Source organism: Sciurus carolinensis, chromosome 17 (genome assembly GCF_902686445.1).
Source record: "Sciurus carolinensis chromosome 17, mSciCar1.2, whole genome shotgun sequence".
Taxonomy (NCBI): domain Eukaryota; kingdom Metazoa; phylum Chordata; class Mammalia; order Rodentia; family Sciuridae; genus Sciurus; species Sciurus carolinensis.
This window is the reverse complement of record NC_062229.1, coordinates 17,982,315-17,995,056: the sequence shown is the minus strand read 5'-3', so window position 1 is coordinate 17,995,056 and position 12,742 is coordinate 17,982,315. Positions and strand designations below refer to the sequence as shown.

Below are 12,742 nucleotides of genomic sequence, written 5' to 3'. Positions count from 1 at the left end.
GGGCCTTCGTGGGCAATGCAAACACTACCACTGAGCAGCACCTGCAACCCTGTGCCATGCTATTGGACTCACTCACTCTGCAGCCTCTCGAGATTGGCTTTTTTCTTTAGCAATGAACATTTAAGGTTCCTTGGTTCTTTTTGAGACTTGAGAGTTCATTCCTTTCTATTTCTGGAGAATGAATTTTCCAGTGTGTGGATGCACCCACTGTCTGATTATCCATTTACCTATGACAGGCATCTTGGCTGATTCCAAATTTGGACAATTATGAATAAACCCACTGTAGGTATTTGTGTGCAGTAGTTTGTTTCTGTCTTTGTTTTTGCACGGGAGGGTGTAAGTTTTCAAATCATATTGGCAAATGATATGGGTGCAATTGCTGGATTATATGATAACAATATTTTTTAACTGTGTAAGAAAATACCAAACCACATGCTACATTGGTCATAACATTTTGCATTCTCCCCAGTAATTAATAGAGGTCCCTGTTGCTCCAAATATTGTCAGCACTTAGGGGTTTTCTCCGGCATACAGTTCCATTCAGTCACAAATGGTGTTGTACTGACGCACTTGGTTTTAGGAGGGGTGGATGTGTAGCAGTAGCTAACTGAAAGCATAACATAATCAAACGGAAGTCTGTGGTGATTGTCTGCTGCTACTTGCTTTTGCATTGCTTCTGATATGTGAAGACAGCATTCCCAACTGCTCTGCCTTCCACGTTGACTTCAGATAACTGTATTAAAAAGTGACTACTGAGATTTCCTGCAGGGCAGCCAGGAGAGGAAACATGCACATGCAGTTGTGTGCAGAAAAATGTGGGACCCTGAATTACATGACGAGGCAGGAACTGGAGCATTTTTGTGAGCATTCTGTGATCAACAAGACAGAAGAAAATGCTGAGCATAAAAAAGGTTGATAATAGATGGCATTGTTCTTTATCTCACCTTTTATTGTGGTAAAATTTAGAAAAGTGAAGTATTCGATTTAGCGCAATGGAAAGAGTCATATTTGTAGGCAGTATTGAAAATGTTCAAGAAGAAATAGGTAAATTAATTCATAATAAAACTTAAAAGATAGCTAGGTACAGTGGTGCATGCCTGTAGTCCCAGCGACTCAGGAGGCTGAGGCAGGAGGATCTCAAGTTGGAGACCAACCTCAGCAACTCTGAGAGACCTTGTCTGAAAATAAAAAATAAAAAAGGGCTAGGGATTTAGCTTTAGTTAAGCACCCCTGGGTTCAAGTCCTAGAACCAAAATAAGAAAAAAAAAAGAAAAAACATAAAAGATGCCAGCAATCTGTGCTTCCAATGAACAAGCCCCTTTCCACAGAAATGCCAATCTTGCATCAATGAGTAAATGTACAGTTTGCGAAATAAATCTTTGACACAATAATATGATGCAAGATTTGAAATTTGCTTCATTGCATTCCACTCTGACTTCAAGTCCACACTGATTCAGTTTATTTAGTCAGATTTGTGCTTGCCACAGACTCCCAATGCAGTCAGATCTTTGATAACTAATTTTTACCAGTGAAGATAGTAGACACAGTAAACAATGAGCTAAAAACAAAACATGATCCCATGAGAAGAATAAAACCCAGGAGGATGTTAAAATCTACATTCTCTGAAAGGGAAGTGAAAGCAGTGGTCAGTGAACAAAAGAGAGACACTTCCATAAACTGCAGAAAAGGCCTAAGTGGCCAAATGTGTTTTCCTGATAGGAGTAAATAAAACTCATGACTATCTAAAATTAAAACAACGACGAAAAACCTTGGTATGATATATGCCACACGTGAAGAAATTATTATTGAGAAGTACAGGTTAACCCATGACACATGAAAATACAAATATTTATGATGACATCGTGGGAAACTTTGAGAAGTAGTGAAATGACAAAGGGACATCTCTAGGCTATAGGGAGAGGCCACCCTTCATAAAGAAATTCATATTGTATAGAGGAAAGTGACTAAATTTAATTTGAAATTAAAGAACACAATTTTCCAGAACCAAATAGAAAGGAAAATCGTCCTTCTACCATTTGATCCAAGAATCACAATTACTGGCTCTGAGCCTTTGACCTTCAACTACAGGCATTTGTCCAGCCCTGGGCAAAACACCCCTTTCATAGTTGCCTTCCCAAAGAGTCTTCTCACAGCACTCTTGAGGTCCTGATTCCTCAGACTGTAGATGAAGGGGTTCAGCATGGGGGTGACCACGCTGTACATCACTGAGGCTGTGGCAGTAGAGAGTGAGTTTTGGGCCACAGCAGAAGTGAGGTACACACCTAGGCTTGTGCCATAAAATAAGGAGACCACGGAGAGGTGAGATGCACAGGTGGAGAAGGCTTTGCGTTTGCCCTGAGCAGATGAGATTGCAAGGATGGAGGACACTATCTTGGAGTAGGAGTAAAGGATGCCAGCAAGGGGGCCACCTCCCAGCAACACAGATGCAAGATATACCACAAGGTCATTAAGAAAAGTGTCAGAACAAGCAAGGTGGACCACCTGGTTCAGTTCACAGAAAAAGTGGGGGATTTCCAAATCTGTGCAGAAGGAGAGCCGCAGCACCATTAACCTTTGTAATAAGGAATTCAGGACACTCACAATCCAGGATGCCAGCACCAGCAATCCACAGACATGGGGGTTCATGCTGACTGTGTAGTGCAGGGGGTGGCAGATGGCCACATATCGGTCATAGGCCATCACAGCCAGGAGGAAGTTGTCTAACACTACAAATATTGCAAAGAAGTATATCTGTGTGATGCAGCCTGCATAGGAAATGACCTTGCTCTGTGTCTGGATGTTCACCAGCATCTTTGGGACAGTGGTGGAGGTGAAGCAGATGTCCACAAAGGACAGGTTGGAGAGGAAGAAGTACATGGGCGTGTGCAGGTGGGAGTCTGAGATGGTGGCCAGGATGATGAGCAGGTTCCCTAGCACCGTGACCAGGTACATGGAGAGGAAAAGCCCAAAGATGAGGGGCTGCAGTTCTGGGTCCTCTGAAAGTCCCAGCAGAAGGAATTCTGAAATCTGTGTCTCATTTTCTGGACCCATTTGGTTGATGTAACTAAGAAGAAAAGAGACACAATTATGTCTCTTCTGTATCACATGACATGACACAGCTATGCAATCTGAACCTGGAAGAAATGCTGTCATTTATGTCCTACAGTCAAGATGTGAATTTCTGTTCTGTGTGTGACTCTGCTCTCCTTCACAGGACCTTGTCCTCTCTGAACTGGACCTACTGTCAGACTCAGCTTTTCCCCAAGAGGTCATGGACTTGTATTTCTTTTGTGCATTTGAGAAATAAAATTTAGTGATGATCATGTTCCAGGCACTGAAGAGGCAGTGAATGATCAGTGCTAGAAAAAGCCATGTCCTTACATCTAAAGGGGGAGAAACAATAGGAGCCCATGAACACAAGTACAAACAAGAAGAGAAATCCTCGTGAGACATGTCATGCACTGACAGTTACGAGGAGGGAGAATCACAAGCAGGTGTGAGGGAGAAAGTAGAGAGGTATGATTTTGCCCTGGAGATTTGGGCAAGACCAGCAGAGAGGTGAGGTTTGCAAAGAGACCCCCAGGAAGACAGTGAGCAGAAGTGTGCACCTGGCAAGAGGGGAAGCAGGTGAAGGCCCCATGGGAGGTTCTTGATTCAGATGTACAGGGACAATGGGGGCCAGTGAAGAGTAAAATGAGTAAGAGGGAGAGGGACACAAGTGGGTGTTGGAGGATAAGGAGGAACAGACAACCGTGGTGCTGCCAAGGACCAGGACAACAGAGGCTCTGTCCAGGTGTTGTTGCATTTGCCTTTCAACTTGTCCCCTGAGGTGCCGTGTGTGGAAAGGCACCTTGCTGTTTCCTCTGTTGCCTTTTGATCTGGTCTTTGTATCATGAGTTGCCTCTTTTCAAATTTAAAAAAAAATGCTCTCATTAGTTGTACATGACAGTAGAATGCATTTATACATCACGATAGATGATACGTAAATGGAGTGTAATCTCTCATTTTTATGATCATATATAATGCATTGGTTAAGCTGTTGATATCAAATCATCTTTTTTCACATAGGTGTGCAAAAGGTACCCAGAAGTTCCAGCTTGTGAATATCCCCTACACATGATATATTTGAGCTTTCTTTCACCAGGGCTCTTTTCCACACTGTGTTTTCAGATCCAAGATGGCGGACTAGGGGGTGGCTACATTCCTTGTCACTTTGTAACTTGGGTTTCAAGCAGAGGATATCTGTTTCTCTGTGAGGCAGTCTTTGCTGCTTATCGATTCCCTGCTCTTTACCCCTTTTGTCCACCTTGATTGCCCACAGTCTGCCAGCATATCAACTACTTTTTGAGTGCAGATTGCTCACTGACTGCCACCTATCATCCTCCATTTGCCTGTTTGTCTGTCTCTTCCCTGCCCATCACCTGCCTTTCACCTAGTCATCACCCACCGCCTGAAGTCCACCTGCTGATCATCCACTGGTAGCCTGCAGACTGAATGTAGACTGCCAGTGGATTGCCAGCTGCCTGCTTGTTGCCTGGAAGTTCAGTGTCACAGTACCTGCAGGTTTGGTTACTGAGCCCTAAGGAGACATTTAGAGACAGCAGTCAGGACCTGTAGGACCCCAGCTGGACTGGCCACACCCTGGCTCCAGAACCTCCACCCGACCAACTGCACCCCACCTCCAGGAAACCCAGCCGACCATGCCCACACCCCGAGCTGCAGCTCCCCATTTGCCAACACATTTGGAAGCCAGAGCGACCATCTTGGATTATCCTGGAAGCAGTAGTTCCCATCTTTAGGTGGGGCAAATCCCATCCTGAGATCCTTGCTGGAGACTGGAAGCTCATTGTCAGGTACCTCTCATGCATCAAGCTACTGAAGACTGGGAGGTTTGAATACTATATGACTGTTATAGTGTAGATTTTTTTCTCCTTTTTGAAACATTTTAGGTTTTTATTTCTTTACTTTTCTTGCTCGTTCTATTTTCCTTTTATTTACATTTCCATTCTGTGTTTAGATGATGTGGGATGGAAGAGGCTGGACACCCAAGGACTTTGCAGGAAGCAGGGTTATTGACTGCAGGTGGTCCAGAGGGCTCTTGCCTAAAACATTCTCTGGGCAAAGAGTTTGGAAATTCTTTGAACTTTGTACCCAATGGGAGGAGGGTCTGGGAGGTTTCACATGACAAGCGCTTTTCACAAGCTTCACAAGTAGTTTTTTTTTCTCTTGAAAACCTGGGATTTACAAAAGAGGAAACTACCAACCACAATATCCTCTGCAGGCAGAAATCTTTTCTGACATCCTGTGTAAGAAGCTTTCTGAGAAGAAGAGGAAATTACATGCCACAAATATGGTGGGGGTTTCTGCTTAATTATGGTAACGGTCTCCCAGGTAGGGGGGCTCTGGCCTGTTTCACAGAGAAATATCAAAGCAAAAAAAAAAAAAAACCACATCAGGCAGCAGACGAGACTCAGTGGCAGAGCACTTGCTTTGCCTGCACAACAGCTTGGGTTCAATCCCAGCACAGCAAGAAGAGAGGGAGGAGGAAATACAGAAAATCTGGTCAAATAACAAAAAGGAAATGCACAAAGGACAAAAAAGGTGCATTTTTCTGGTATGAAATATTAGAGGAGATGTTTTCCTGTGTCATTGGATATTGATTTGACCAAATGGGGTGTTCGTGTCTTATTTAATTGACACAACAATTGCAGAAGTTTATGGGGCAAAATGTGAAGTTCCAATATACGTATACGTCATGTAATGGCCAAATCAGGGCAATGAGTATATCCATCTCCTCACATAGCTGCAGTTTCATTGTGCTTATATTATTCACAGCTCTCTCTTGAACCTATTAGGAAATATACGATATGTCATTGGTAACTATGTGATAAAAGAGCCAAATTTATTTCTCCTAGTTCCCTGTAAATTTAGACCTGCTGATCAGACTCCCCATTTTTGTACCCTTCCTCTCTCCAGTCTCTAGAAACGATGATTCTACTCTCATCTTCTGTGAGATCAACTTTTTTAGATACCACCATGAAAACCAGTTGGTATTTGTCAATCGGTGAAATAAGCCAGACACAGACAGACGCCAGCTGGACAGCAGCTGGTGAGGCAGATACCCATTTCCTGCTTCCATTTTCTTAGGTGGAATCTTTCCTGGATCATTCCTTGGCTTTCAGTGGGCACATCTAGTCCTTGTTCTGATCTTTACCTGACAAAGGCCTCCCCGGATCATAGTCTATGAAATTCCACACACACCATGGCAAGTCTGTCCTGCACTGAGGACCGTCCAGCGAGTGGGGCGTGCGGAGGGCATCAGGTCACAAGATTTTATCACCTTGAACTCTGCCTGGACATTTTGATGCAAGGTTGAAATGAGGCTTACCAGCCCTCTTCACCCCTTGGTTTTCACAGCAGTATACAGATATATCTGCATTATCTTCAACGAAATAAAGGAAGAGGTGGTGTGGAGAAATAAAACAGGTTAAATTTGGTGGTTTTAAGTACTACAAAATTAAACAAAATTGAGTGTAGCATCAAGCATTAAGGGAAAGAAGATCTATAATACCAATGATTCAGTGCTGGCATGATAGGTATAAAATTATATTGGTGAAGACCTAAACATAAATGAATATGATAAAGAGTATTCCTCAAATATGGAGGCACGTACAGATATTCAGTTGCTATTTGTTGAATGAACAAGGAGTCCTGCCTCTGTATATAAGAACATTTGGCATGGGACAAGGCTGTATTGCAACTTTGTTGAGAAAGCTTGACTAGTTGAATGAAAGTTGGCATAAATGACTATTTAGCTGGAAGCAAAAGAGATTGGTCCATGACCTCACATACCTTACAGAAATTCAGAGGGATCAAAGGCCAGAGTGAAGTTAAACAACACAGTTTAGAGGGACATTTAGAACACTACACATCAAGCTCAAAATCACCTGATATAAGTCAAGAACCTCAGAAATAGGTGATGAATGAATAAGGTCACTAAATAAAATTTAAAAATGATTATGGCCAAAAATATCACTCCAAAAGTCAAAAGACCAACACCAAAACTGGAAAATTCCATTGAAATTCTGAAAACTGTAAAAAATGGGCAAGTAAAAAAGACTTAAAATCAGCATACTACAGTCACATGGATGTTTATAGCAGCTCAACTCACAACAGCTGAACTGTGGAACCACCCTAGGTGCCCTTCAATAGGTGAATGGATCAAAAAAATCGGGTATATGTATATATACAATGGAATATCACTCAACCTTAAAGAAGAATGAAATTATGGCATTTTCTGGTAAATGGATGGAACTAGAGAATATCATGCTAAGTGAAATAAGCCAATCTCAGAAAAACAAAAGCCGAATGTTTTCTCTGATATGCAGATGCTAATTTACAATGGGAAGAGGCTAGGGAAGAATAGAGATACTTAGGTAGAGGGAAGTGAAGGGAGGGGAGGGGAATACAGGAGTGGAGTGAATCAGGCATTTTTACCCTATGTACATATATAATTGTATGACTGGTGGAATTCTACATTATGTATAACCAGAAGAATGAGAAATTATACTCCATTGTATATGATGTATCAAAGTGCTTCCTACTGTCATGTATAAATAATTAAAATAAATTAAAAGATTAAAAAATGAAGCAAAAAAAATTGGGTAGGTGATAATAATAAGCAAATCAAAATGGAGCCCCACCACAGAGATAAGAAGTGCCTTCACTGCTCTCTTCCTCTACAGGTAACACACTCTCCTTCTTTTCCACCCAATTAATTGCATAGGTCCTTGGACACATGTTCCACTTACAATGAAAACCACTTAGGCCCTCTCATTCCCACTGCTAACCTGGCTTCCGTGGCCATCACCTCCCTGTCTACAGTGACCTTTGCATTGCTGACTTTAGTGTTCCCTTCTCTTTTTTGCATGATAAATGAATACCTCCACCGATTAATCTGAAAACCAGCAAGCAACCACAGACGCTTCTCAGCTCTGGGCTAGGCTGCTTCTCAGGCAGCCTTAGGTAAATGTTCTTGACTTTCAATCTCTCTTTACCTTCCTGCAGCACCTTCTGGGCTCTAAGACTCACCTGGATGTGTTTTCTCAATAAACAGTCTCTGTGTGGAAGTCTAGATTCCTCCCTGGAGAGGTGGGGAAGGAGCCTGAAGCTATGTTGATGGACAAGGCAGCAGAAGGGTTTCCAGCCCGAGTCCCAGAACCCAATACAGGACTCCAAGACAAACAGCCACTTCCTATCCAGATCAAGGTCACACATGTCAAGGGACAAAGACAGGAGCCATGTTTACAGCTCTGTGTGTCTGCTCATTAGGCACATTTCTCTCCTGTTATTTCAACCCTGAGCACATCATTTCCCTGTGGAATATTTTCTTGCTGATTCTGTATCCTCAAGACAAGCAAATTATATCTCAGGGGAATCAGTCTTTGTTATGATTCTTCAAGAATTTTTCTGCCTTCCAAAGAGCTCACCTCCTAATACCAATCCCATCCTGGAATTGAAGTTTTCTCCAAGGTCTATGGTGGATGATGCCCTCTTGGTGAGGTAACCTGGGTCCCCAAAGCCTTGATGCCTATGGGGAATGCCAGGCCTGATATTGCTACTCACTTCCCTACACCTCTCTTCCACAAGGGAATGAATTGTGTTCCTGAAAACCATGACTTCTACGATAATTGGCTTCATGATAGTCTTCCTCAAATAAGCAAAATATTATGTTCATAACACGAGTCAAATACTGTGATTTGGTCATGTACTTATTCAGCATTTGGTAATTCAGAGATATATTTAGATTGTTTTATACACATTGTTCTAAGATTGGTGACTTATACAATTCATCTTAGTTTTTATTAAATTCCAATCTTTGAGTTCACTGCTATTAAGACCCTGATTTTCCAATGGTGCAGATGGAGCTGAGAAGGGTTAGGTGACCTCATTGGGAGTTAGGACCTCAACATAAGATTTTAGAGGATACAGAAACATGCAGTCCATAACAGAACAGAAATTCCACAAGGACAGGGACTCCCTGCCTTGAATAAAGGTGCTCAATAGATGTTTAAGGAGAGGGAAGTGCTAGCAACACTCATTTGATCATTGCACATAGATTTTATTTTTTGCACATAAATTTTCATTATACCACAAATGCATGTATCATTATACATCAACTAAAAAAATCATGTCATCTGCAAATGGGTAATTTGACTTCCTCTTTTCCAATTGGGATGCCATGATAATTTCTCTTTTCTACTTGCTCTGGCTAAAACTTTCAGTACTTCAATGAATGAGTAGTTGGAGTGGGCAACCTTTTCTTGTTTCAGGTCCTAGAGGAAAAGTTTTCAACTTTTCCCCATTCGGCATGATATCAGCATGGGTCTGTCATACATAACTTTCAATGTGTTGAGGAATGTTCCTTCTATACAAATTTGTTGAGAATTTTTACCACAAAGGAATGTTGAATTTTATTCAATGCTCTTTCTGCATCCATTGAGCTGATGAGGCAATTTTGTCCTTCATTCCGTTGATGTGATTTTCACATTTGTTGATTTGCATATGTTGGCCCATCTCACAAGATCATGGTGTAGAGTCTTTCTGATGTATTGTTGGATTTGGTTGGCATTTTATTGAGGATTTTCACATCGACATTCACCAGGGATATTGCCCTATAGTCTTCTGTGTCTTTGTCTGGTTTTGGTGTCTGAGTGATGATGGTCATGTAGAATGAATTTGGAGGTGTTTATGTCTTCAATAATTTAGAAAATCTGAGAAGACTTGCTATTCGTTTTTCAAAGTTTGCTAAAAGTCAGTAGTGAAGATATTGGGTCCTTGACTTTTCTTCTTTTAAGAGACTTCTTATTACAGATTTATTCTTCTCATTCATTATCAGAACATACTGATTTTTAAAATTTCTTCCTGATTCAGCAATGGTAAATTATATGCATTTAGGGAATTATTAAGATTTTTTTCAGATTTGGAAAAATCTGGAAGTTTGTGGGCAGATGATTATTTACCATAGTTTTCTTATGATTCATTATATTTCTGTGGTGCCATTTGCAATTTCTCCTATTAATTTCTTCTTAATATCTTTACTAGTGCATTGTGGTTATACATGATACTTGGATTCAATTTGACATAACCACACATGCATGGAATTTAATTTGCTCTACTTCAGTCTCCAGTATTTCACTATCCTTCTCTTTCTCCCCCTTTCTTCTCCTTCCTATTTTCTACTGGTATATATTCTATTTATTTATTGTTTTTAAAATTGGTGGTTATTGGTATACATAGAGGTGAGGTTCACTGTGGCCTGTTCATCTATGTTCACAGTGTGATTTTTTTCAATTCCATTACAGCAGTCCTCCCTTTTCCCATTTCTCCTTCTTCCTCCTCTATCCCCCTGCAATTATCTCCTTTCTATTTTAATGGAATCACTTGTTTCAGTCAGTTATTTTGCTCCTATAACTCAAAGAACTGACAAGAACAATTTTAGGTCCTTGATCCACTTTGAGTTGAGTTTTGTGCAGGGTGAGAGAATAGGGGTTTAATTTCATATTGCTGCATATGGTTTTCCAGTTTTCCCAGCACCATTTATTGGAGAGATATCTTTTCTCTAACATACATTTTTGGTGTCTTTGTCTAGTATGAGATAACTGTATTTATGGGGGTTTGTCTCTGTGTCTTATATTCTGTACCGCTGGTCTACACACTTATTTTGATGTCAATACCATGTTGTTTTTGTTACTACAGCTCTTTAGTATAGTTTAAGGTCTGGTATTGTGATGACACCTGCTTTACTCTTCTTGCTAAGGATTATGATCAATGACCTAGGAATTGGGCCAGAGATCCTGTGCCTAATAGAAGAAAAAGTAGGCCCAAGTCTTTATCATGTTGACTTGGGACCTGACTTCCTGAATAAGACGCTCAAAGCACAAGAAGTAAAATGAAGAATCAATAAATGGGATGGATTCAAACTAAAAAGCTTCTTCTCAGCAAAAGAAACCATTGATAATGTGAAGAGAGAGCCTACAGAATGGGAGAGAATCCTGAATCCTACCATGCACACATCAGATAGAGCACTGATCTCTAGGATATATAAAGAACCCAAAAAACTGAACACCAAAAGAACAAAGAACATAGTCAATAAATGGGCTAAGGAACTCCAAAGAAAAGATAAACAGTCGATCAACAAATACATGAAAAAATGTTCAACATCTCTAGTAATTAGAGAAGTGCAAATTGAAACTCCTCTAAGATTTCATCTCACTCCAATTCGAATGGCAGTTATCAAGAATACAATCAACAATGGTGTTGTCAAGTGAAATAAGCCAATCTCCAAAAACCAAACGCCAAATGTTTTCTCTGATAAGTGGATGCTGATATGTAATGGGGGTGGGAGGGTAAGGGAAGAACTCTGGATTGTGTAGAGGGAGATGAGGAGCGGGGAGGGGGCAGAGGGAAGGAAAGATGGTGGAATGAGACAGACATCGTTACCCTACGTACACGTATAATTACATGAATTGTGTGACTCTACATCCTGTACAACCATAGAAATAAAAGTTGTGCCCCATTTGTGTACAATGAATAAAATTCATTCTGTCAAGGACATGCAGTCACAGACCCTGTGACCACCCCCTTTATCTCCAGCGCCACTCAGGCCCAGCCCATGGTTCTCCAGCATCACGCCCCATGGGTTCTCAGTGCTGCACTGTGGCTCCCCATCTACCCACACGTGGGGTTGCCTCTGGGTGCTATCATGGATTATTCCCACCCTGGATTCCTCCATCTTTAGTTGGGGCAGCTCCCATCCAGGAACATTGCATTATCAAGTAACTCCCATGCACCAGGCTACTAAAGACCAGGAGGTTTAAAAGAGTATATTCTAGTTTTATTGTAGAATTTTAAAATTTTATTAGTAGTATTATTACTATTTTTCTATTTTTTATTACTTTTCTTTATTTTCCTCTTCTGTATCTGTTTCATTGAAGTCTCTTTCCCCCTTTTCTCATGCTAACAACCAATTTCTTTTGATTCACTTTCACTCTTCCTGTGACCTAGTACCTCTATATACTCACTTTTAAAAAAAAATCTCATTAATATTATATCCTACACCACTCCCCATCCTCTTTGTCCACCATTAGAAATTGTAGACATTATTGCAATCTATTGTTTATACTGTAGATAATAATTGAACTCATCATCTCTCTTTATTAAGACAATACTGTTAATATCTTAATAGGGGCTATTTGGGTTGAAGTTTGCATATTGTTTGTATTGTGTGCTGCTAATATTGATCTCCCACTTTAAGGAGAGGTATTGGAAATCTGCAGGGACACTTTAAGTCTACAGGGGGGAAATTGTAATCCCTGGGATTTGCAATGCTAGAGGGGAAGATACACAAACAACATGAAAAAACAAGGGAAGAAAGTGCTCCAAGAAAACCTAGATGCTATATTAATAGAATCCAATGATAGCATGGCATAAGAAATGTCAGAAAAGGAGTTCAGAATGTACATAATTAAAATGATTCATGAAGAAAAAGGTGAGATAAGAGAGCAAATGCAGGCAATGGACAATCACTTCAATAAACAGTTAAAAGAGCAAATGCAGGAAGCAAAAGATTATTTCAATAAATAGATAGAGATCCTGAAAAATAACCAAACAGAAATCCTTCAAATGAAGGAAACAATAAGCCAAATTAAAAACTCAGTGGAGAGCATCACCAACAGACTAA

General features: G+C 40.6%; 2 protein-coding genes across 2 annotated transcripts in view; one reads left to right on the top strand and one right to left on the bottom strand.

Annotated features, from left to right (window-relative positions):
• The window catches only part of LOC124968159 (olfactory receptor 7A17-like), a 67,196-nt gene that overhangs the window by 22,175 nt on the left and 32,279 nt on the right, over positions 1-12,742 (top strand). The gene's annotated exons all lie outside the window — the stretch shown is intronic.
• LOC124968880 (olfactory receptor 7A17-like) lies at positions 2,083-3,051 on the bottom strand. Its single transcript, XM_047531716.1, has one exon. It carries the CDS (start codon positions 3,049-3,051, stop codon positions 2,083-2,085), a length of 969 nt encoding a protein of 322 aa, XP_047387672.1.